The sequence below is a fragment of the Podarcis raffonei genome, chromosome 14 (assembly GCF_027172205.1).
Source record: "Podarcis raffonei isolate rPodRaf1 chromosome 14, rPodRaf1.pri, whole genome shotgun sequence".
NCBI lineage: Eukaryota > Metazoa > Chordata > Lepidosauria > Squamata > Lacertidae > Podarcis > Podarcis raffonei.
The window spans coordinates 24,491,045-24,517,942 of record NC_070615.1 but is presented as its reverse complement, the minus strand read 5'-3'; the positions used below and the strand labels follow the sequence as shown (position 1 = coordinate 24,517,942).

Below are 26,898 nucleotides of genomic sequence, written 5' to 3'. Positions count from 1 at the left end.
TGAAATCTGGGAGGAACAGGAAGTTATTATTATGTATTCCCCAGCCACTCTGGGCAGCTTCCAACAGAACACTAAAATACAGTAATAGATATGGGACACTGCAATTATTATTTTTAAACCACGGGACACCTAGTTTCCTTCTCCTGCTCCAAACCACATGGATTTTAAGAAACCATTAATGTCTGTGTGCTCTTGGAGGTATTACACCACTTTCTAGTCTCATTGCCTAGCAGCCTGCAACTTCAGAATTAAGAAGAAGAATCATTCATAACAAGCTTGGAAAGGATTAAGAATCAAGCAGCAAGTTGCTACACCCACCCAATGCACTTGGTGGCCAGTGTCAAGTTTACAAAATATTCTATCAGTGTGTAAATGGAACCTAGTTCAGCCAAACTTTTATAAGCACACTTCAACATGAAGGACATCAAGCTTTTAGGTACAGATTTTAATTTCAGAAATGAATCAAAAACATACACGTCTTTTTGTGTTTTTACAAATACTTTACTAAAGGATCAAGTTAACTTTTAAAACAAAGCAATCTTTGCTTTGCTAAAAGATTTAAAATAACAAGATGCAGACCGGCGTTTTAAGCTTATAACTTAAATAAGAATTTTGTGCAAACAGTGACTACTGATTACATGAAAAATATTATACAATTATATGCTACTTTCTTGTGCCTCTTAATGTTATAAGAAGGTAGGCTGGGAAAAATACCTGGCACCAAAAAACTGATGCATGATGGTTCCAGTACGTTCAATACAAAGTACTATATTAAAATATTGGCATAGAATTTTCTATATTCTATGGTCTATTTCTTCCTGTAAACCTTTGTTCTGTCAAAAAAAGGTATAGCAAGTTCCTGGTTCATCTGTTCTCGTAATATCCATTTTTCTCTCCAAAACCTACATGTGATATTTAATCAAGGTAAGTAAAAACGAATGAACCCTTTGGTATTATATCCAATTATTTTTAATACATTACATTAAGTTTGCTTTAAAATAAGGTCAATCCACAACCTGTTTATTCTAGAGCAATCCCGCTGGTTTGACTAATGTGGAGTTTGGGGACCAGAAAGTACTGTCCTAAATCTTTCATATCCAGTTTTTAAGAGCAGTTTTCATTATAAGTGAAACAAGTACCTCTAGCACCCACTGCATTTAAAGCAGAAAAGATATTTAGTGCATACTGAATGGTCTTTCAAACAAAAGTAGGTTCAAAATATTTGTGTGTTATGTTTCCCTGCTCAAATTGTGTAGTATAATTATTGTAAAACTCCTCAACTATTGGCAATACCTGCATTGCACTCTAGAACTGAAAAAGCTAGGGCTGAGCTGAAAGTTCTTCAGGAAATGCATTCAGTATAAAAAAGGAGCTTTTGAGGGGGCCTGATGTTTCCTCAAAATCTTTCTTTTTTTTGTACTGGTTCACAGTTTGAAAAATAACCTTCCCATTGCTCCCTAGTAACAATGATGCAGCCAGATTTTTGTTGGATGATGGGGAAAAGTTATTTCAATGTATTAGCATTGTTTGACCGCGGTGACTGTTGTCACACAGGCATGTAGTTGATCAGATCTGGCTATGTCATTGCTACTAAGATGAAATCTAAATTGGAACAAAAAATGGCACCAGCTGCAGCTGACTGAAGTTGAGAAAAGAGGGTTGCAATGGTGCACTGCTGCCTTCATCAAACTGTAGGATACAGTGCAGGTTTTGTGTGTGTGTGTATGTTTTGGAGGGGGTGCATCAACTCTTCAGTGCTCCCAGTGGTAATAAATGGCCAAAAAAGTGCCCCAAAGGAGAAAGGGATGAATTTTACAAGGGGAGTCCACCTTTTCAGCTCAGCACTAAAAAAGAGAGCATTTTTTTTAACTGAACAAAATATAATATACATTTCATTTCTGAACATTATGTCACTGAAGTCCAAGTGTCCACCAAAAAAAATAAATCAGTGTGATGTTACGCAAAATACTTGATCTGATTTCCATTAGCGCTGCCAAAATTTTCTGAACATGTATCATATTCAGGAGAGATCCAATGTTATCAAATAGGCTAAAAAGCCGGATGTGGTCTTAAAAACAAAATCCCCATTAAGTGCATTTTCTGCAGAGTATTCTGACAGCATTTAATTGTTTGCAGCATCTGCTTGGCGAGCCCAGTTTTCTTCTTCTACTCCTGAATCGTATTCTTCTTCAGAAGCATCTTTAGCTGGAGCCCTGCAATTAAACACAAGTAGGATCAAATACAGTGGTACTTCTGGTTGTGAACGGGATCCGTTCCGGAGGCCCGTTCGCAACATAAAAAGCCCGCAACCTGAAGCGCCGTATCTGCGCAGATGCGCGGCGTGATTTGGCGCTTGTGCGCATGCGCGAAGTGTGATCTAGTGCTACTGCGCAAGCAGCGAAACCCAGAAGTAACCCTTTCCAGTACTTCCGGGTCGCCGCAGGACGCAACCTGAAAAAACGTAACATGAAGCAAATGTAACATGAGGTATGACTCTACTTCCATGTAATGTCTAGAACAGGGAGCCATTTCAGCCCAGTTGAGCTTTTGATACTGATCCCCAGGACCACAATGCATCTTTACCTCCCAAATTATATTCTATAGTAGGGACGTTGTAAACTGTCATGTACTGAATCAGATATTTGGTTCACTGACTGGCAGCAAAGGAAAAGGGGAGTCTGCATGCAGAAACAATGGCTCTTTCTCCGAGTACTTTTAGCAGAACAGCAGCAAATAAATAACTATTAAAAGAAAATTGCTACAAAGTAGGTGGAATTGCTGTTCAAGAAGAAACGATCTACTGGTCCCTTGGATCAAGGAGAGAATCAGAGTTCTGTGGACCGTTGCCTTGAAAAGCCATTAGAAAATGAAAAATGAAATGGCAACTTAAGTCTGCACTTCTTGTAATCTTTTTATCCTAGCAACACACACCAGAAATAATGGACTCAAACTGAAGCAGGAGACCTGACTGGATGGTCACCTATGGTTACTTCCTACTCTATAAGTAAAGTATGCTGCTCTTTGAAGGCTTATTGCTTTTTTTAAAAAACCTCACATTATTATTAAAATTAGTGTCCTTTCAAAATGACATCTTTCAGTAAGATTCCTGCTTCCAATTGGCCTACTGAAAATGCATAAATCTGGCCTTTGACTTGAAAATACAAAAATGTGAATGTTTATTAGCTATTTTGTTCAGCCAGTTTGTGTTAAATGCTAAGCAGCCATCTACTGTAAAAGGTAGCTTAAAAATATAACTGGAATTTTTAAAAGTATCTAAAATAACTGTGGAAAACAGTAACTGCGAAAAAGTGTTTTTGTTTATTTTTGCATCAGACCCAAACTAGTGTTGAAAACCTGACATTACCTGACGTATCCTGGATCCTTCTTTCCTTCCACGACATCTTTGTCAACCTCCACACATACAATGTCAGAATTGGGTACTTCAAACATGGGTTCCAGCAGTAACTTTTCCTAAAGGGTAGAAGAATAAGCATCAAGGTTTTGCTCACATAATCCCTCTTCCAATGAACACCTGGCAATAGACAGTTTGCTACAACCACTTCTCTGCCCGAAAGAGGCTTAGGCCAGTAGCCAACCAAGTTACTATAGTAAACCTATTGAAATTAATGGACAGTATAATGTTCATTCATGTCAACATCTCTACTTAGTAGCTGAGTAAGTTGAGAACTTAGTTGACAGACATTTGTCAGGAATCCTATCACAATGCTACTTGCCAAGGCTGCCATCAGCATAGCTACTTTCTTCTAGCTCCACCTTAAAAACAAGGTGGAAGGGCTGTAGCTCAGTGGCAGAGCGCATGGTTTGTATGCAGGTCTCATGCAGGTTCCCTAGCATCTTCAGGTAGGCATGAGAAAAGACACCAGAGACCTGATGCCAGTCTGTATTAGCAATGCTGAGCTGGATGGACCAATGGTCTGACTTGGTGTTGAGCAGCTTCTTAAGAAATGGCCCTACCACAAGGCAAGGTAAAACAAGTGCTTCAAAGTGGTAGATTTTGAAATCGGCATGGGTGACGGAATAGAAGACAGACATAAATGACCTATGGGCAGGATCTACTGGTAATGTTCTGTGCAAAACTCACTCGAGCTGCACAGGACCGTAGAGCTGTTGTGCAACTCATTTAAATGATGCATGTGCAGGAAGTTGTCTAAGATGCAATTACGCTTCCAGATTCCACTCTAGCCATTCCAGGCCAGCCCTGCTTCAAAGCCGCTTCTTATGCAACCTTCAGTTCTCTGCTTTGGGCCAAACATTAATTCCCTGCCAGTCTTGCTCTTCCTCCAAATCAATCTTTGTTTTTGCTTTTTCTGCCTCTTTGACTTGATTACACATTTATACCTTTCCCCCTTTTATTTAAAATAAGAAGTACTTAGTCAACAAAATAAAGATCCAGAATACAGTCAATGAGAAAAGCAACTTCCACCACGATGAGAATAGAATTAGCACGACCATTAATATGCTTTAGATTTCACTTACTGCATAGGAAGACTCCATTTGTTTGCAAAAAGATTGCAAAAGATATGAACTTCCGCATAATGCCCATATTCATTTTCCAAGAACATCTTTGTCTGATACTAGTCTTGTAATTTTGGCATTTAAGAACCCCAGCATTAGGTGAATACATACTGCTGTCATAATAATAAAGCAGCCGCTCTATAGCTTCAGACAGCACTCCTTTTAGTACTGTTAACAAATATTTTAGTGTCTAAACTCAGTCTTTCTTCCAGAACATGTAGAACTATCACATGGCATGGTCTCTTTGGGACTGAATCACTTTAGATTGCTAGGAAGGCTTTGCAAGTTGGAAAGTCTTTAGGTAGCATGGGCTAGGCGAAAAATGTTCTCCCCAAGACAAAATTTCAAGCTGTAGGGAAGGTTGGTTTTGTTTTTAACAAGGGTAACTGAGCCACTAATGATCTGATTTCTAAAAATCTCTCTGTGATTCACCTCCCAGGGCAGACAGTGGGATTTCAATAAACACAACTAATGGTTATGTCCTAGATCATTGATACAAGTGAAGAGAAATCAGCCTTACCATTATAGATCGAAGACCTCTTGCACCAGTCTTGCGGTCTAAGGCCAACCTGGCTATAGCCTTTAGGGCATCTTCAGTAACATTCAATTCACACTGGAAAATGCAAGACAAAAGTTACACTCTGTAGTCCCCCCCTTCCTCCCTCCCTATGGAAACTCTAATTGTATTTGGACAAGCATAAATTAAATTTTGAGTCGTTTTTTCTTTTGTTTTTCAGCAGGTAGTGCAGTCATCATTTAATAGATCTGCAAATTAATCACACCCCCCCCAAAAAAAATCAATCTAATGTTTTAAAGTGTCCAAGAGAGAGTCCTGCTCTTTTGGAAACAAAATGCTGGTAACAAGAAAGAGCCCTGAACAAGTCTCAAGTAGCAAGAGAAAATCCAAACCTTATCCATGCTGAATAATGCCTGGTATTGGGGAATCACTGCATTCCGAGGCTCAGTAAGAATCCGTACAAGGGTTTTCTCATCAAGGCTGTGCAGGGGAACCACCACTGGCAAACGCCCCACAAACTCAGGGATCATGCCAAATTCAATAAGATCTCGTGCCTCCACATGCCGAAGCAAGCGATCTTTTTCTTCCATATCCTGCTGAGTGCTGGAATCTCCACCTACATTAGCCAGGTCTGCAGCTGCTGCAGCCCTTCGGCCCTTCCCCAGATTTGATGGAGTTCCGAAGCCAAGATACTGCAAAGACCAAAAAAAGAGAGAGAAATATAGACTGCATTTAAGAAGAAAGTCCCAATTACATTATGTATATCTATCTTGTATTTGACTAGACACATCAATACGTGGTGGAACACGACCACCTTAGTTGGTCTTTAAGGTGCTACTGGGCAGTTTTTTGTGTTTTTTAAAATTTATTTCGACTTGACCACCTTGTTACCTGAACAGCATTTGAAAAATGTGAAATCTTTACCACTCTTTCCACAATGAGCTTGGAGTGGGATTTCAACCTCTCAACAACCCTGTGAGGTTGGGTAGGTTGATTGTGGCTTATGAATGGGATTTGCGAGATTTGAACACACAACTTGTGGGATTTGAACCCATAGCCCAATGCAGCAGTCACTATATGCACGAGTTCTTGCGGCTCTAGTTTTTCAATATGAAAGTATTATAATTGTCAAGAACTAAAGAGTTTTATAGAACAGTAACATTTTTCATCACCTAAAATGCCCATATGTAGTTATGTCAACCTGACCACATGTTGATACTGGAAAGTGCCCTTTGGAAGATAAGCACATGGGATCGCCAGGCTAAAAATAAAAACACAACCCTCAACCCTTAGCAAAGCCAAAATATAGGCATTTATATGTTCTACAGTTGTGAATAAAAAGTATAATCCAGTGTGCTAGATAAGCCAAATGGGTGGCAGCTCACCCTTGTGCCATCCTTATAGGAATAACAGCTGCAGTTGTTGAATGCCAGGTCAGCTTAGAGTTAAGACCTCCCTCAACCATGATCTGATTGTGGATGAGGAGGCAGTTCTAGTCTGTGTCACTGAGACCTGGGTGGGTGAGCAGAGTGGAGTTGGTCTCACCCAGTTGTGCCCACCGGGGTACTTGGTGCAGCCATCAGGGAAGACTTGAGGGTCAGGGAGAGGGAGTTGCTGTGATCTATAGAGATTCTCTCTCTCTCTCCAAGCTCTATTTTCAGTTGCGGGGGTGGGGATGGGAATCTGAAGTGTGTGTTTCTGACATTGGGCAATCGGGACAGATTTGATTTTTCGTTCTTGTTTTTATTATGTCTTTTGTATTTTTATCATGTATTTATATGTTATGAACCACCCTGAGATCTACGAATGACGGGTGGTATACAAATTTAATAAATAAATGAAAAACGCTGAAAGGCAGCCACTTTGGGTCTGCAACAACTTGCCAGCCACGGAAGGCCTTGGGTAATGTATTTCATAGCACAATGGCTCCGATTCTTTCCAGAATAGCTACCAGCAGTTAAAACCAAGTGTACCTTGCATGACTAAAGGTAAAGGTAAAGGGACCCCTGACCATTAGCTCCAGTCGTGGCCGACTCTGGGGTTGCGGCACTCATCTTGATTTATTGGCCGAGGGAGCCGGCGTACAGCTTCCGGGTCATGTGGCCAGCATGACTAAGCCGCTTCTGGCGAACCAGAGCAGCGCATGGAAACGCCGTTTACCTTCCTGCCGGCGCAGTACCTATTTATCTACTTGCACTTTGACGTGCTTTCGAACTGCTAGGTTGGCAGGAGCAGGGACCGAGCAACAGGAGCTCACCCTGTCACGGGGATTCGAACCACCGACCTTCTGATCGGCAAGTCCTAGGCTGTGTGGTTTAACCCACAGTGCTACCCGCGTCCCTTTTACCTTGCATGACTAAATTGTACAATTTTAATTCCACGTCTCCTTACCTTTTCATTTTTCCTCCGGCTGATGATTCTGTCAAGACCGTTAAAAGCACCAGAAGCCACAAAGAGGATGTTGGTTGTGTCAACCTGCACAGTCTCACCACGTAATTTACGGGAGTTCTTCTCTGGAACATTCACAATTGTCCCTTCCAGTAACTTTAACAAGCCCTAAGTTAAAACAGGAGAGAGTTTAGCAATGTATCCACAATGACATGGCAACCTTGTGCTCAGGGGTGATCGAGTCAACAACCTGAGCCATTTGGATGTTTCCACAAGTCAGCCAGGGCTTTGAAAGAAGCACCAGTCATATCAGCTGGAAAATCCCCAAAGCTGTCTGCAACCCATTGGATCTATCAGCCTCTGAGGGCAGACCATCCTAATAAGTCCCCTGCTTCTGCAGAGGGGAGAAGGCGGTGAGGAACTAAACCTCAACTGGAAGTGATCTGAGCATGGCAAGGGACTGATGTCAATACCTCCCACCCTCTTCCTGCCCAGTTGAGAAAACAATGTCCAGAGCGTGGTCTGCCAATGATATGTTGAGACAGCTCCATCCTTGTCATGGCAGCCATGAAGTCCTAAGCCACCCCAGAGCCAATTGCCTCAGCTTGGATGTCGAAGTGCCCCCAAACTGGCAGGTGTTTGAATGCCTCAAGCAATGGGGTGGGAGTATGCCTTCAAACTCTACTCCTGGAGCTTCCCCTGCAAACTCCTTGGTGAGCAGTGAGTGGGTATGGCTTCCTGATAGCTGGGCCAAACTGGAAGGCCTGGAGGGCCACATTTTGTCTGCAGATTGGAGGCTTTCCACTCTTGAAATAAAGCATGGCTTAATGTTACATGCAAACTAGGACAGTCTATCTAGAGCTTGCTAGTTCCTGACAGAGCAGCAGCGAAGCTCTTGATACTCACTTGCTGAACGCCTTCTCCTCCCACATCACGCAACTGATGAATGCCTGGCACGCTGCCAATCTTATCCACTTCATCCAAGAAAACAATTCCTGTAAATTAGAGGCAATTAATGTGAAGAGCATTTGGGTTGTGCAAGAAGGACAATCTGTACACAGTGAAGGCCATCGTTTTTAAAAATAGAATATGCTGTGGCAGTGTTATGAAATGCTGCCTATTGCATAAGAAAAACAACCCAAACATTAAAAGAACAAATTAAAAATGTATGTGAGGCTTTACTGGCACCTCCAGCGGGAAGAAGGGCCCAATTTTACCTTGCTGAGCTTTTTCTACATTGTAGTTTGCATCCTGCAGTAGTTTTGCAATAACAGACTCAATATCTTCTCCCACGTAGCCTGCTTGAGTCAAAGTGGTACAATCACAGATTGCAAAAGGGACGTCCAGGCATTTTGCCAGAGTCTGAGCCAGCAGGGTTTTACCTAGGTTAATATATATATATGTTATTAACATTCACTTAATGGCTTATTTTTATAAAATTTAATTATTTTCCAGCAGGAGTCAACTACCAGTGATATTTGCTTTTGTACTAGCAGATCTAGAAATTCAGGTAACCTGGCATGCCCAACCATTTTATGCCTACAAGGTTTATTATACAACTAGCAGGCACTTAAGGAATACCATTATACTAATCCAATAAAGTTGTGCATATTTATTTCATTTTTGCAAAAATGACTACAATGCTATGGTCAACTTTTTATTTAAAACACACACACACATTTATAGTCCAAAGGAAGGGTTAAGGAAGTAAAGAGACCATTACCATTTTCTTGCTAATATGTAGGGTACAATACCAAGTCCATTACTTTATTTACATTTTCCTTGAAATAAATAAAAATAAATAAAAGCAGCTTATGATATTATCAGCACCTAGTTTACAATATGTTTATAACACTAGATGCAGTGGTATGTGTATTATTGAATTAAAAACTTTGCCTTTAAGCTATTACAGGCATGCTGCTATTTGGAGCAATCTCTGCAGCTTCTCTTGACTGCCATATTGGACAGATGGAATCTAAATGTTAATGAAAAACTGTCAGCGTGATAGCTACTTCTGTAAGATGTGAAGTACACTTCTTCAGGAAGAAACTGCCTTCTCTCTCTCTGTTCTTCCCTAAAAAGGAACTCAGTCAACTTAAAGGGTAGCTAGTCCCCATGTAAAGCTCCTTCCTAGAGCTTCCCAGAGCTCCTTCCTAGAATTTTGCTCAAAACTGATGTAATTTACAGTATTTTTTGCTCTATAAGACGTACTTTTTTCCTCCTAAAAAGTAAGGGGAAATGTGTGTGCGTCTTATGGAGCGAATGCAGGCTGCGCAGCTATTGCTGAAGCTAGAACAGCAAGAGGGATCGCTGCGCAGTGATCCCTCTTGCTGTTCTGGCTTCTGGGATTCAGAATATTTTTTTTCTTGTTTTCCTCCTCCAAAAACTAATTGCGTCTTATGGTCTGGTGTGTCTTATAGAGTGAAAAATACAGTACATAACAATCTACCTAACAACCTGAATGTTATAACAAGGTACAACACGCCCTTACAAACCTGATCCAGTTGGTCCAAGCAGCAAAATATTACTTTTTTCAAGCTTGATGTCATCATGAGTTGAATCTAACACTTCGCCTCCTCGCTTTTCCTGGGGCATCTGTTGGTTCACCTGCTGCTGCATTGACGCTCCCAAAGCATTGCCATGGGGGCTAATACCAGCAATCTGGAGAAGTTCTGAAATGTACAAGTCAAATTAACTGAGAATCAAATTGACTCAATCTAGATTTGTTTGAGACAGCCTGCAGAACATGCACATATTTTTCCAGACAACTCCAAGTATTGTTCCATCTACCTGAAAATCGAGAGAGACCATAGCATCTGAAAACCAGATTGCAACACACATCATCATGGGAGGATTTAGATTCTAACAAATATTTTGGAATAAAGAGATCAGAAATATTCTAGTTGAAGTGGAAGTTTCTCATTTCCCATTTCCATACAAATTACTTTTTAGGCAAATTTTCTTCTGAAGGTAATCAGAAGTCCTTCAGGTGCCACAGTAATGGGAAAAATGTTAAATGGATAATAGAGATCCATGATAGTGACTCTGCAAAAAGTTACCCAATAAAAATATCGCAGGCAAGAATTTCTTTTAATTCAGGCCCATCAAGAAAGGAAAGAATTTGACATTTAGACATGCCTCACTGGATACTTCTTTAGTTTTGTAATTTAAATTAAGTGACTCTATGCTGGAACTGCACAATAATCTAAGCTCTAAACTTCACATCACAGCCATTGTTAGTATCAGATCCACAGGAAGTTTAAGCTTTCACTCACATATCAAGTATTAAAATTATTTCTAGAAGTTCTGAGGAGGTTTTACCTGCCTTCAACACACCGTGTTGAAGTAAAGCCAAATCATCCTCCTTTTAAGACCCTCCCTAAATCACAGAAGAGGAACCCATTGATCTCCAGATTCTGTTGGGACTCCAACTTCCATCAGCCACAGCCAATATGGCCAATCATCAAAGATGATGGGATTTGTAGTAATCCCACTACATCTGTAGGTTAACAGGTAACTCACTCCTGGTGGAAACACAGAGGTATTGTTCTCACAGCCAACCTGTGTCTGGACTGTACTACTGCAGATTGCAGGTGAAGGCTCCCATGTCTGGATCATACTACATCAAAAAAATAAATTCTGCACCCCTAGAAAGCAATCCACCAGTACCCTTCTCCCTGGCATGGTAGTTTTCTATATGTAGGTATCCTGCCCCCATAATGTTGGAGCTTTCTATCACATGGGCTTCTCTCCCACAACCCAACCTGAAGTAATACAGCTATAGCACAATGCTGACCATTTCTACTACGCAGTAAGTCCTGCAGAATTCAATCAGGCTTAGTCCTGGGTAAAACTGCAGCTCTAGACACAGGTTTTCTACCTCAGTGAGAACTAGGCCTGAGTGGCTATTTAGAAAATGAATGCAGTCTGGATTTGCTGTATTATTTTTACAGAGTCACAATTAAAATACTGCTCATGGTTCAATTCAGGCAAGGAGATATTGCAGAGGAGGACATGAGGAGAGCCCACTTACTTGTAAATCTGTACTCATCCTCCCGTCTTCTGATTTCTAATTCTAAGAGAGAGGATGAAAACAGTAATACGATACATATATTTATATATGTATAAATGAAAAGAAAAGCATGACACTTTCTTCACCTCTTGCCCTCTTCTGAATACAGGTTTATGGAACAATTGATTTAATTTATATTGCAAGAAAACTCCTCCGCAAACATTCAGAATTTTAACAGCCTCCCTAATTTTTTATCTTAAAAAAAAAGGAATGGAAGTCAGTATTAAAATAGTTATGCTAAAGAGTTGATATTAGTATTTGTAATTTTAAAATGGAGTTGGGATTAAGAAAAGCAAGAGATACAAAAAATGAACACACACAAAAACTCTACACTTGCAGTGCAAATCTTATACATATGTAATCAGAAGGTGTATTATAGAAAAAGAAAGAAAAAGAAGCCTTGCTAAAATTTAACAGCATTAAATGGGTCAGACACTTCTCTTATGAGCCAGTTGGACGTTTGACTTTTTCCGGGAACAGCAGACATATTTGTCATTTTGAAACCTCACTCAATTTCAGAAATAGGAGCATCCATAAGAGATCACACTCTCCAGCTGCCATCTATCTCCAGGTGTAAATTTATCTGCTCCAACATGATAATAATAATAATAAGAACCCTTAATATATTTTTAGCATTCAATTATTGTTTCTGGGTAGCAAGCAATGCTGGTCCTTATCAGAGTAGACTCACTGAAACCAATATACTTAATTTACTTAAGTTCATTCATTTCAATGAGTTTACCATATGACTATCACCTGCTGTCATATGTAATTTTAAAAGTGAACTAGGGTCCACTCTGTGATGCTGGATTAAAGTGACTTTGCCCCCTAAGCACAGGAGAGTTAAATTAGTTTTTTTGTTCCATGCATACTACCCACCATTGTATTCTGGGCTGTCTTTCCATATATCTGAAATAACATTACTTTTGTTCTATATCAGGGGTGATAGTCTATACACAAATAAATCTAGTTGTCCATTAAGAATATTCTTGCCCCAATATTCCTTTAACAAAGGCAACTTATTCAAACCTATTACTTAAAAGGATTCTACCTTTTGATTCTCATGTGTTGAAAAAATTTAGGGAAGAATATAGTGTATGATAAGTATGTAAGTAAAAGTCAGCTTTCAAAAAGGTTCTATGAAAGAAAAACTCCCTCTTAAACTGCAAGAGTGCAAAAATTGAGGCAGAAACAATCAAATAATTTGGGTTGCCAATAATCTGTCTATCCTGTGGACAAATCACCAACACTGAAACGATAACAGAATGTGTACTGTTTAACTGCCACTTGGCACTAAGATCACACAGGGAGGAGACCGCATGACTGATGGTGCCAGACATATCTGCACATACAATGTAATATGAAAAACAAACCTCTTGGTGTTAAGGAAGTTTGCTTTTCAACTTCAGCTTGCTGCCTCAGGTTGGCAGGGATATTGTTGTAGATTCTTTTATAATGATTGTACACTGCGACCGAAAGCACCTTCTTGGCAAAACACTGGCCAACAACATACTTGTCGAGGTAGTTATAAATCTGGCCAAGAAAAGAGAAAAGAAACAGTCAACAGATCCCCTCAAGGCCAGAATATGTTTAGTTAATAATACTGATCACTTTAAACTCACTTCCAGTGGGGTGATGGAGAATCCCACACTTAAATTCCCAATACAGTGGTACCTCGGGCTAAGTACTTAATTCGTTCCGGAGGTCCGTTCTTAACCTGAAACTGTTCTTAACCTGAAGGACCACTTTAGCTAATGGGGCCTCCTGCTGCTGCTGCGCCACTGGAGCACGATTTCTGTTCTCATCCTGAAGCCAAGTTCTTAACCTGAGGTACTATTTCTGGGTTAGCAGAGTCTGTAACCTGAAGCGTATGTAACCCGAGGTACCACTGTATATATTTTGCAGGAAAATTTCTCCTTTGAAGGTAACCAAGGTCTTTGGTTTCCTCCCCAAATCCTGGGAGCACACAAACTAGGGATTTTTTAACGTAGTGGTGGTGGGCTTATATTGCTGAACTGCATCAAGAGCCCTGTTTTTCTTCCCAAACCCTTTAAGCAAATTTGAAAGCACAAATGAAGCTTATGGGTGATACCCAATGTACCCAATGTAAGCCATACTTAAGAATAGTCTCCCTGAAGTCCGGTGACTTCATTGGGTCTAATACAGAGTATGACTAACCTTGGATATCACACTATGAAAGCAGAATAAAGCAGAATTTTGTTTGGCTTTGTGAAAAAACAAGTCACAAAACTTCAAGGCAAGATAATCAAAGTCCAGTCAAAGAAAGAAGGCTCTACTTTTTTGGGTGGAGGTGGCGGCTTCTGCTGGAAGGCCAACTTCACAGCTTCGGCTGCAGATTCCGGTTCTTTAATGATGCTCTTTTTGGAATCCGCTTCTGACAACACGACGAAGAAGTGGTGGCATTTTTCACATTTCACAAAGCGGGTAGAAGCTGAAAAGGGCATAAACACAAACAAGACAATAGTTATTTAGTGACAACTGATTTATCCAGCAGTTAAGAGTGGATTAACGCAAGTAAAAACTTATGGGACAATTGGAATGCTTTAGAGTGTGGGTGGAAGACTGGCCCATGGTTTGGCTGCTCCTTCTGGCTTAAAGCCTCCCCTCCCCACTCCATTTGCAGCAATTAGGAGCTTGAAAACAACCTACCGATGGAGTAAATGGGAGGCTGTTTTTAAGCAAAACCACTGCGCAGGGAGGCACTTGAGGGGATCACTGGATACCCCTCTCCCCCTCTATGTGCTGCACCTCCCCTTCTAAAAATCTCTAGCCCACCTCATGGCAATTGAGCATGAAGATTACCTTCCAAGAAGCCCCACACCCAGCTGCAATCTTCATGAAAATCACCTGCTTCCCACTGGAAATTAGACTTTTCAAGTCTCATTACTGGGGAAGGGAGAGAACAGTGACAGTCTGTGTGTGTGTGTGTGTGTGAGAGAGAGAGAGAGAGAGAGAGAGAGAGAGAGAGCAAATATGAAAATGTGCATGGTGTGCTTGCATATGTGAGTGTGCAAGGGTGTGTGCAAGGGTGTGTGCGGCCTAGTCCTACCTCTTGACAGATCTGACCCTACCTGATTTTGCTTTGGGCCACAGCCATCATTGGCATGTGGCCCATGGAAGGTTGTTCATAAAGGAATGTGGCTCCAAGCTTGAAAAGATTCCTCGCCCTGGTTTATAAATTCCTTTGTGTTTTTCAGTTTATCTTCCAAAGCATAGCACCAACGAGCCATTTCATGCACAACAAAAAAACCCTTCAATATTATAGAATTTAACCAAGGTTCTATTTTAAACTCAAATCTTATAAGTGATTTCCAAACAACTGGCTGCACCAGTGGGCCTGCGTTGCTCCACTTTTACCCTGCCCCACCCTGGTAAGAGGAAGTGCTGCCGAGGCCAGCAAGCCACTATTATACATTGAAAAAACTACACAGTTCACTGTCTCAAAAGAATCAAGGAACACCAGCTCAGTTTTCTGCATCCAAGGAACCTTTAGCTTAGAAAACACAATACAAAACATCAGGTTTTTTTTCTATGTGTCTGAGGGGGCTTTTGTAAAGCACCGTCTGGATGGGAAACTGTTAAGCAAATACAATAAACTAAGCTCTAAACTTGGCCTCTTCATTAGTGAGTGTTGCACTCTCAACCCAAGAGGGAAAATCTCCCCACTCGCAACTGCTCAGTCATACTAACTGTGCAGTAAACACCGCGATCCTGTGTCCAGCATATAGAATGGGGCCCAAACAGACTCCCAAGGCACTTATATGCTGGAGGACGTTTTGGACAGGTGAAGTGTAACTAGAGCTAAGAGCCCAAGGCCTGAAACAGGAGGTCAGCAAATCCTTTCTACTTTCCAGGAAGAAATCTTACACCAGTCTTTCCTGATGTAAAACTAACTTTGTGAATCACTAGGAACATTCTCTGAGGACAAGAGGCTTATTATTCAGCAACACAGTTTCAAGTTGTGTTGTTTTCCCAACTGGCTTTTTCTCGACATTTTTAGTGACTTAATTACTAGGATTGTTTTAACTATGTTTCCCAAAACAGACAACACTCAAGCAGGACCTGAAGCTTCCAGTTTTGCTGGGATGCAAAGCGGCTTATATTTGATAAGCATTTTTGTGTTCCGAGATAAATGGGGAAGAGCAACAACTGCAAAGAGTTATTAGATTTTTCCTTCAAGAAGCAACAGTTACTTCCTCAAAAATGACACTTTGTTTAATATTATGGGATGAGTAAACATGGATATCTTATAGGAGGGGTTCCTGGGCTGTGGGCTGCAAGCTTTAGTCAACAGCATGTCTGGATTTGTAACTGAACATAGGATATGGCACATCCACCACATTAAACATTTGAACCGATCTAAATGGATTGTTATTGCTTCTTTTATTTCTTATATTTCACAATATATAGGAAATAAAAGAAGCAATCAATTTAAAATCATACAACAATTAGCACAGTGCATTAAAATTGCTACAAAAGGCAGAAAAATCATAAAGTGGTCCACCTGCCAAGACCCTCAGCAATTTTCAGGTCTGTGGGAAAGAAAATTTGGGAACCGATGTGTTAAGATCTGGTTCTAAGTAGCGACAGTTTAGCTGAAAGATGAGATAATTGATTCAGAGCAGGAAAAAAAGAAGTACCTTAATACTGGGGTCTGACTTACAGAATAAGAAATGTAGAGCAAGTGAAGCGATATATTTGATTGCATCTGCAAATATGTGATCTCATATGTACAAATGCCACGTTTAACTGGCTCTCTCTGTATCACTAAGATAGGTACTGGAAGTCTACAGGGTTGTAATATGATCAGGGGAAGCCAGTTCGGGCCAAGCTAGACAAGATGTGGGCAACATTATTGGCTGCTCATGGGTCTGCCCCATTCACGAACAAATTCATCGCGGGTGTGCTGCCAAGCTTTCTGTGGCTGTTATGTGCATTGTATTATCTGTTTTAATATTTTAATATATTGCTTATATGTATATTTTTAATGCTCTGTAAGTCATTTGGAGACGTTCAGGTAAGAAGCAACTAACAAGTCAGGTAAAAAAATAAAAAATCTCTGGAACTTTCCTACACTGGGTCCAAGAGCAAAGGGGTCTAATTTTCACAACCAAGTTTGCACAGAGCTGAACCTTTCCCTGCCTGCTTGCTTCCAGCTTTAATGTGCCTGGTTCCAATTCCAAAGCGACTTGGACTTTGGGGGGGGGGAAGCACCTGAAGCAATGAGGCACAGTGAGATAAGGCAGGAGGTGGTGCAGGGTTCAGCCTCTGTCATCTCTGTGCCTTTTGATGTAGAACACAGACATACCCACACTTTATACACAAATGAGAAAAGTACAAGAAGGGATGTAGGCGCCGCAGGCATGCCCAGTTTGTTTCCTGAATTAATCCAATAAATAAATATCTGTGATAGAGTCACAGAGCACAGAATAGATGGGAGTTTCTATTTTCCCAGATACTAGAAAGACAGGGACCTTGGGTCACTGCCCAAACCTCCTGTCCCTATATTTTCAACTACATAACTTTCCTCTGCTTCTTTCTTGAAGACCCATTATGAGCCTAACACGCTGCCAGAGCTCTAGAAATGGAGGGGGCACCTCTCCATGATCCTTTTCTTTCTGTGTAGGATAATCTTATTTGTGTGTCCAAGTGCACAGCCACGCAAACAACAACAGAGTTTTGTCATCAGGGTTGTATTTCCCATTTATGTATGCTATCACTCTGTGATCCAGAAAATAAGCACGTCCGTGTTCCACTGATGAGGAAGATTTCTCCACAGCACAGAACAAAGCAGCATGAGGATGCAGCAGACACTGTGTTAATTAGATTGCAATTAGTCGGGCCCTGCTGAGAAGATTTGTGTTCCAAAAGTCCCAGCAGGGATAAAGCCATAAATGACGAAACAAACAAAACTGTCTACTAAAGCCAATGCCTCTCTCCTCTGTCTATTCTACAGAGCTCTAGCAATGCGCAACCTAAGCTCCACCCAGATTCCACCTGTGGTCCTCAAATGCCCTCAAGCCCAGGAAGAGAAGCATGACCGCCTCTGCGTCTAACACCAGTCACATGAAAAATACAGTTTCAGACCTTTGTACCTTTAAAGGCCTTTTGATAACTGAGATCACATAGTCCAGTACCACAGCAAACTTGTTTTTGACCTATAGAAACCCACACTATATTTGTTGACAATGTATTTATGCTTGTTGGAGTCTAAGTCAATGAGATGACGCTATATATATATATATGTATAAACAAGGGGGGAGGAGAAAATGTAAAGAAGGTAGAAGTCAAAGGAAAATGAAATGCAAGAAAATTTTGAGTGACAATTAACTGAAAGCAGAACTGAAAGCAGCAACAGCAGGCCCAATCAGGCCTTCCCACAGCAGTGACAGCTCTGTTGGGCCGCCTCCTGCTGTATGACATCACACACGCATGCCGCCCCCCCACACACACACATTGGGTGGAACCTGGCACCTGTGTTTTTGTTAGCTGTGTGGCCCCATGGGGTCTGAACTATTTTGCACATATGAACTGTAGGGGTTGGTGGTGAAGTATACCTGATCCCCAAAATCAGGGCTATCTGCAGGTTTATAAAATCTAGAAGTAAAAAAGGAGTTAAACACAACAATAACAATCATGTTCATTTTTGACTGCAATGGCAGAATGGTAACAGTAATAATTTAGGTTAGAAGTTTAAATTGATTCTCTCTCCGCCCCCAACTTCAAGGCCCCTTTGCTGAGCAGTGAGAGGTTCAGCCAGCTAGTTAGCTTTTTGCACTACTTGTCTTGCAGTCCTGGGAGGTTTTCTTGCCTTGAGTAGCAAGAGGGAAGGGAGATGGAGAGGATGGTTTAAAAGACTCCAGCAGTAGAAACATGCTATCAACAGAGAGCAAAATCATCCTAATGTGTCAAATGCCTGGGAGAAGACGCAAGTTGTTACCTGGCACCAAAAGGATGTTACTGATAGCACCAGATGGACTTCACTGCGGAACAGCATTCAACAAGCAGAAAGTCACAACTGAAAAGGCCCTTTCCTTTTTTGCAACCCTCTGAACCTGCCTCAGGAGCTCTCAAGTGAAGAGTGAAGGGAGATTTGTATTAGGAGAGATGCTCTGAAATATATTGTTTCATAGTGGAAACACTTGTGATTCGACATGCTTTCACATTATAAACAAACAAACAAACAAAAGAATAGTTCTGTTGGGTGAAAATAGTTCTTGGCTTTGGTATACTAATTAACATATGTAATGTGTGGTAACAAAACCATAATTTCAGTTCAAGCCACAAGTAACTGAATTGCCAGAAAAAATTGTAATCCAGCTGGAAGGAGAACAAGACTTTCCACAGCTCCACATTCAAGGGAAGGTAAAAGGTAGACTACTGAATCACACGGAAAGATCTCAGATAACATCTAGAGTGGAGGGAATCTTCCAATTAGATGGCTTTTTGTACTACAACCGCTAACTATTCTTACTACTAGAACTTGTGCAGAGTCAAGAGACCATGAAAGCTCAGGCTTGTTCTGATGTAACATTTGTCTCCACTGACACAGCGCTGGAATGACTTCTACGGAGGCATGCATAGCTGAATAGATACTTCCACATCCTGTACTGGTTTGTAAAAATATTAAACTTCTTAATTTCCTGTTTCTATTCCCCACCTCCAAACCATGGGCCTCGGTGCATACTTTTCTAGACCTGAATATTAAATGTTATTTCAACATCTCTACCCACTTGAGTTTTCAGGCAATATCACACAGAGAGGAGGCAGCAGAAAACAAGAAATCTGCTGACAGATCACTCTTGCAAAGTTCACATTTCAGTTCCAGATCCCTATTCCAAGGAAATGATAGGCAGACAAGCCTATCTAACAACAACAACATTGTTTTTGGATGCTATAAGCCAGCATAGGGTAGTGGATACTGTCTCACCATTCAGTCATAAACTTCAATATTCCTTAGAATGGCTTCGAAACAGCAGGCCAAATTAGCCCTTGTCCTGAGGGAAATGGTTGCAGATCAGTGGTACAGCATCCAGGTTAAACCCTTGGCATCTCCAGGCAGCGCTGGGAGAGACTCACTGGAGAGATGTTTCCAATCAGTGCAGACAACACTAGATGGACAAAGGTCTGACTCTGTATAAAGGCAGCTTCCTGGGGGCCATTAGGAGGCTCTGACTAGTGCCCTTTCTTGTTTCTTCTGCTGTGATTATTGCTGCTGCTAACTAATATTAATTAATTAGCAAATTAAATATTTGTTATGTTTTTATATAGGTCTTAATATACTTTCCTAGTCACCTGGGAGCCTTTTAGTAAAAAAAAAACACAGGCCACCAATATTCCAAACAAATGAATAACTTTGGGTCACACACAGTCACTTGCACACCAATCAACCTCACTAGATTGTTGTGAAGTAAAATGGGATAGCCCCCCGCTCCACCCCATTTACCATCCTGAACTTCAGTCAGGAAAGACAAAGACATGTGAGAAATTCAACTGTCATGTGGAAACTTATCCCTTAAATCCTCCTAAAAGACACTAGCCCCTCAAGTGAGCTTAAGGGTGTCAACACAAAAATAATCTTGCCTACTTCCAACCATCTTGACTACTGGGGGAAGCCCATTTATATTTCTGATGCAACATTAGCTAGAAAAAAAGAAAACTCATTCTGACTCTGCTTTCTGGGCATGTTGAAAGCTGTTAGTTGCAAGAAAAAGGACTGAGTCAGTGTTTGCAGTGATAAGGTGCAACTCTCCTCTCTCAAAACCCTGGAATGCCTTTTATCACGCTCCACCCCTTCGGTGGAGGAAAACCTGTCTATCTATCAACTGCTGCAGACCCAAGATGATGTCAAGGAGGAAAACCCTGGGAAGCCATTAATCTTCTTGCAATTATGCCTAACAAAATCCTGCTTCTTACAACTCCACCTCACAAACATGGACCTGACACATGAGGAGAGGCACAGGCAGCAAGCAGCAGGTCCAACAGGATTCCTGAGAAGTTAGTAGGAAAGTAGGAACAGGTCAGGTTCCCAACAAGAGGTTTCTTGGATCCAGTGCTTTTTTTCTTTAAAAGATGTTTAGGGGTACTCTCATTTTGACTCAAGAAAATCACCATTTTATAGTTCAAATCAGGAAAAATAAATACAGTAAATGGACTTAAGTACAAAGATTCACAAAATGTTTAGGGGTATGCATCCCCCCCCCCAGAAAAAAGCACTACCTGGATTCCATTTTTTAACCCACTGGGAACCCGAAAATGTAGAATCAGGTTGCTGGAGAATATGAGCAGCAATTATTATCATTATTATTATTTTAAGATGCATACTTTGCTGTTTGCTCACCATTAAGGCTCTCTATTCAGAACTGAGCTGATCCAGCAGAACAGAAGAAACACAATACCAAGGGGCAAGGTTTATATTGGCCATACTGTACACGGCTATAAGATATTTATTCCAACTCCTGGGATGTCACCTTCAACCTGTTCCAGAATCAGCTCTTAAAGGTAAAGGTACCCCTGCCCGTACGGGCCAGTCTTGACAGACTCTAGGGTTGTGCGCTCATCTCACTCTATAGGCCGGGAGCCAGCGCTGTCTGCAGACACTTCTGGGTCACGTGGCCAGAGTGACAAGCTGCATCTGGCGAGCCAGCGCAGCACACGGAAACACCGTTTACCTTCCCGCTAGTAAGCGGTCCCTATTTATCTACTTGCACCCAAGGGTGCTTTCAAACTGCTAGGTTGGCAGGCGCTGGGACCGAGCAACGGGAGCGCACCCCGCCGCGGGAATTTGAACCGCCGACCTGACGATTGGCAAGTCCTAGGCGCTGAGGTTTTACCCACAGCGCCACCCGCGTCCCAATCAGCTCTTACACATAGTTAAACACACACACATGCAACTTATCATTCAGAAGGAGTAATTTTAAAAACCCTAAGTTATAAATAATTTTCACAAAAAATGTGAAGTCAATCTACAGAGCCCCAAAAAGCCCTGCTACAACTTACACACAAAGGTCTCCACATGTGTGCATAAGTCACCACACTTTGGGCAACGCAGCTGGTTTCCGCCTTTGCCGGAGCCTCCAGAACTTGACTTCTTGCTGTTGCCTTCACTAACAGTTTTCTAATGGAAGTAAATAAAACAGGATTTGGACTGTTAGAGCCAGGCAACAGATTTACAAACTTGTTGCACTTCACATTATTCCTCCTCGCCCCTGCCTCCGTCAGCATGTTCACCCACTAGAAACAAGGTCTCTGGTTTTACCTTGTCCACCCACCCATCCCCGCCTGCCCGCTTCACTCCAAAGTTCCCTGCTGTTTTCTACACAAACATGGCAGCCATGTCCACCCTGTGAAGCTGTTGTGTATTCTCATATATTTCTGAGAAGTTTCTTAGCTCACTAAAATATAAATCATTCATGTGAAGAGGTTTCTCATTAATATCAATGAAAAAAATATAGAGATAAAAAAAACTAAAGGAGTCTGGAAGCGGCACAGCAATTTGTGCAACTATAAATAGTGCCAATTCTAGATTTAGGACAGCAGGAGGGGCTCCATGCCAGTCTCATGGCTACCCTTCTGCTTGCCCCTTCCCCCTAGGCCCAATCCTGAAACTTCCCAGAGGGGAAGCACAAGTCACTGCTCCGTCTCCTCATTCCTGTCACTACTTATATGAACAGAGAATACAGGTCAACTTGAAGTGACAGCAAGGAGGAGCAGGAACAGGGCCAGGAGGCTCTGGGGGTAGGCAGTGGGGCCTCAGCAGGGGTGCAGGCTTTGAAGGTGCCTGACAATAATGATACCTGATGTAAGGATTGCATTTCAAAGCTAAAGTAATATATATATATATATATATATCTCACTCACTCTCAAAGGCCCTCCACAATTTCAACATGTTTTGTCAGGAAAGAAACAACACACATACCCCAAAGTATTGAATTTAAAGAGGAACCAATTTTTATGATTTTATAACTAAGCTTCCTTGGCTCAACTCAGACATCATGTCAAACTATATATCACAGTCTAGAATCCAAATCAGGATTTGAGCGTTCACATGCACAAGCAACTTGGATTCATTCATAAGGCTATCTGCAGTGCATCAGGGTCTTTATCCATGGTTTTATGGCATCTCTACACAGTCATTCCCAATTTAGTGTTATCCAGTTGCTATACAATATATTCACTTAAATAGCAGAAGCATGGATTCAAATTGTGGCCAGAAATCATGCTGAATAATTTCTTTTCAAGTTTTTAGGAAGCTTCTAAATTTTGGTTTTTTAAAAAGAGAAAAACCTAAGTACTGTGAACACTTTTTTTGGAAGAACAAGGTCTACGGAAAATGCTTGCATACCTTACTCCCATCTCCTGAACCATCTTTGCTTGCACCATCCTTTGAAGCAAAATATGCCGGTGTTTCAGAGAAAGTTCTCAAGGGAATACTTCTTAGTGACCGTGCTTCAAAAGTCCCAATTATTCCTAAAACAGGAAGGCAAGAACGGCCACATGTAATACCTGCAAAAGAAACAAATTCTTTTGTTTTGCAAAACAAACTCAGCCCACATTGTAGACAATCTACCATCAATCCAGCTAAAGTCACTTATTAGGAACTTTGCTCCAATGAAGTCACTGCATCTCATTTCCACCAAAGGTTGTGACCAAAGGACTCTTTCACCTTCCACAGCTATCAAAGAGCAAGTGTTCATCATATGGAGTGTGTCCTCATTCAATGTGCAAATTGTTTTAGGATCAGAGTGATTGCTGAGGTAGTGGGACTGGAGCAGATGTGTTGCCATATCGATAAGACCTGCTGCAGGCTCACCTATTGGTTGGAGAATAACGTTGTCATGGTGCTCCTAAATCAGATGTAAGGACATCAGTGAGACACTCGAATATGGATATGTATGCAGTTGGGTCATTATGCAGAAGATTCACAAAGAATAGAGATTCACTGCCTTTGGCCATGAACAGAAAGCTAGCAGCCCCAGCCAGTATGACAAATGGCCTAGGCAGGCATGTCCAAAGTCCGTTTCGGGGGCCTAATCTGGCCCATCAGTTGGTTTAATCCTGCCCCTGTGGCAGTTCTAAAAAAAGGTTGACAATTTTGTCAGCCCTCATGCATGCTCACTTTATCAAATCTGGACCTCTTTGAAAAAAGTTTGGACACCCTTGGATGGGAGCTAGAGTCCAACATCTGGAGGGCCACTGATTAATCAGTGACAGTAAAGTTTAGTCAGTAGGCTGAAAGTTAAGAGGTGATTAATGAAAAATAAAACCTTTTCTATTAACAATGTATGGTAACCTTTCTTTGAGAGATTCTAAGTTTACCCATTTTTCCAAATCTGAAAGAAATCATCAACATATGTACTGCACGGAATGAGTTGATTCATAGCAACTTAAAACAGTCTTCCCATGTGTTAGACAGCCCTCTTGTATAAACATAACATGTTGCTCAGACATTTATATGTCCTACCTTTTTAAATGTTAAAAATCAAACCAAGGAATCTTACAAAAAATAAAAAACCACAACAAAATTAAACAAACTCTTAGTACAGTCAACTTGCATGTGGGTTATGTTTCAGGGATAGTCTGTAAATACACGTATAATCAAGCCACCCCCTTGGAACTGCCCCAAGCAAGCCATGTTACCTTCTAGAGCCTGTGTACCAAACAGGTATTACACCCCAAACAAGGCAGAGCACTTTTAAGCTCTCCACCTTGCTTACTGGGCTCTGTTGTGAGAACCTCCCAGAGCCCAGTAAGCAAGGTGGAGAGATAAAAGCTCTTTCCAAACCAGGAAAACACATTGCAGAAAGAGCTTTTAAGCTCTCTGCCTTCCATGAGTTTAATTTGTGTGATTTCAGCTGGTTGGGCTTCAACAGCACAGATACATGCTTAACACAAAATAAACTGCAGGAGGAAAGCAGCCTCACAAAAGGTGTATAAGCAACAAAGGCTAACAGTGCAATCCAAAGTACATCTACTCAGAAGCAAGTGCCACTGTATTCAGTGGCACTTAAACACGGGTAACTCTGCATGGAATTGTAGGGGTAAGGCTGCAAATACTAAATATACTTTGAAACCAATGGGAATGATATCTGTATAAATACACCTAGAGTTCTGCTTTAATTCATTTAAGGAGTTGAAAGCACTTCACAGAGGTTACTTCAGTACTCTTAACAACTCCTCTGCTAGGCAGATCAGTATTATCACCCCTCTTATTTCAATTTACAAAGGGGGGTGGGTGGATGAAGCATTTGTTGCTACTTTTTTTAAGGAAATATATTGTTGGACCCCACGTTTGGATGGTGTTTCTTTTCCCTGCCTGAAAAGATACATAGACACTTTACAGGGTTACAACATATACCGAAGGCCAGCAATTAGGTAATAAATAAACTATGGACCCAGCCTAAAAGCCTCCTAGAGAATTTGTGTCAAATTTCAACCAAAATTTGAGCTTTTAATTTATTCCAGAATTTATAAACTACATTCAGGGAATACCTGAGCAGGGTATACGAAGCATAAAACAGAATAAAAATGTAAACAAGAAATAACAAGATAAAAAATAAACAGATTTGGGAAGGCCTGGGAGAAATGTTTTCAACAAACACCCAAAACAAAATGCTGGAGCTTGCTTCACTTCTAATGGAAGAGAATTCTAGAGAATTCCTAGCAAGCAACCCTTGCAAGGAAAGGCTCTCCTATTGTTTTTTATAAAGTTTATTTGAATCTATTTTATGGTTATATTTATTTTCTCACGACCAGTTTTGGTCTTATTTCGTACACTGCCTCAAAGTATAATTAATGAATTATGTTTTTTAAAAACAGCTAATACACAATTTATGTAGTTTTAATCAACAAATCTACACATTCTGGCACACTGGGCTTCAGTTCCATGAAAGCCTATGCCATAACAAATGTGTTAAAACTGCAAATCCGAACCTCTTTTCCTAGGCTAAAGCCTCACTAAACTCAAAAGGACATACTTGTTGAGCAAAGATACATGGTTAGGATAGCACTGAAGGTGCCACACAATACAATCCTTGAATTGTACCCAACATTAAGTTATACGTACCCAGGGTAGACCCACTGAGGTCAATGGACCTGAATTAATCGTGCCCATTAACGTCAACGGGCCTACTTTTGAGTGGGATTTGGATACAAATCTTGTTGTTTTGCTGCAAGACATTATTAGGACAGGTTACCCCTCTGAAAGCTGACAGATAATAATTAAATTGCATCCATCTGGAAGCCTGATGGGCTATAATAAACAAATCCTACTCCTCTGGAAACTGCTGGATACTAACAAATTAAACCCGACGCAGAAGCTGATTAAAAAAAATAACCGTAAATAAATGTTGTGGGGGATATTTTGGGGGGTGGGCAGGCCTAGCTTGTAAAGGGCGGGGCCAAGGCCTACCTGAGGGGACGGGAGGGGGCCGGCTCTAGGCCGCGACCAGGGTGAGCTGGGTTGGGGGGGGGGAAAGGGAAAGGGCTGCCCCACCCCCGTTACCTCTGCGCGCGGACGGCAGCGAGGAGCTGAGGAGCCGCGCGGCCGCTGCGCAGGTGTTACAGGCGGCCATATCCGTGGCCCCGCTCCTCCTCCTCCTTCCAGCCGGGAGAGAGCGCCTGGCGTAAACAGCTCGGCCTTCTCCACGACCCCACCGACAGCCTCCTTCTCGACGACCTGTGTGGCGTCACAGGCCCCTGAGGAACTGCGGCTCCCGGCATTCGCGGCGCCCGACCCCGGGGCGCTGGGGGCGGAAGGGAGCGCGCGATGCTTCCTGGGACTAGTAGTCCAGAGAGCGGGGAGGCGGATACATAGGCGGGAAGTGCGGCGGGGGGGCGGAGGGAGAGAGATAGTGCATGATGGGAGTTGAAGTGCGCAGGGCGCCGTAGCCTTCGACTGGGTAGTGTATCAATGGCAGAGTAGAACGGAGTTTTCCCCAATCTCATATAAACAGTGCTTTCCCTCCCTAAAAAATGTTTAGGGGTACTCTTGTTTTGACTCAAGAAAATCACCATTTTATAGTTCAAATCGGGAAAAATAAAATGGACAAAAGCACAAAGATTCACACAATGTTTAGGGGTATGCGCACCCCTGCGTACCTCCAGAAAAAAGCACTGCATATAAAGCATCATTAACCAACAGTAGTCAGGTTCAGTCTGATCTGGACAGTGGACCTCCCATCCATGGCTGCATTAGCCCATCCAATGAATAAAACACAAGCAACAAATAATTTATAAACTAAACATTTGTGTAGGGACTGCTCCTTAGTTTTTCCTCTCCTGAAGATATCTTGCAAGGCAAAGCTCCACTAATGTGGGGAGAGAAGAGAAGGAGGGGTCAGTTGATAGGCCCTCTGTTGGTTTT

At 41.6% G+C, this 26,898-nt stretch overlaps 1 protein-coding gene across 3 annotated transcripts; it reads right to left on the bottom strand.

Moving 5' to 3' along the window:
- Positions 1–430: 430 nt before the first annotated feature.
- Positions 431–26,253, bottom strand: CLPX (caseinolytic mitochondrial matrix peptidase chaperone subunit X). 3 transcript variants are annotated; one of them, XM_053364417.1, is made up of 14 exons: positions 26,038–26,253; positions 22,879–23,003; positions 21,534–21,651; positions 13,811–13,965; positions 12,887–13,046; positions 11,475–11,516; positions 9,937–10,113; positions 8,659–8,823; positions 8,348–8,436; positions 7,445–7,609; positions 5,446–5,745; positions 5,057–5,149; positions 3,365–3,471; positions 431–2,213 (listed from the first exon to the last, which is right to left on the bottom strand). In XM_053364417.1, the coding sequence occupies exons 1-14, from the start codon at positions 26,105–26,107 to the stop codon at positions 2,123–2,125; spliced, it is 1,857 nt and encodes a 618-aa protein (XP_053220392.1). In that variant the 5' UTR covers positions 26,108–26,253; the 3' UTR covers positions 431–2,122. The 3 variants fall into 3 exon arrangements, with proteins under 3 accessions (XP_053220392.1, XP_053220391.1, XP_053220393.1); XM_053364416.1 differs by having other exon boundaries at positions 22,879–23,039; positions 26,038–26,252; XM_053364418.1 differs by lacking the exon at positions 11,475–11,516 and having other exon boundaries at positions 22,879–23,039.
- Positions 26,254–26,898: the final 645 nt, after the last annotated feature.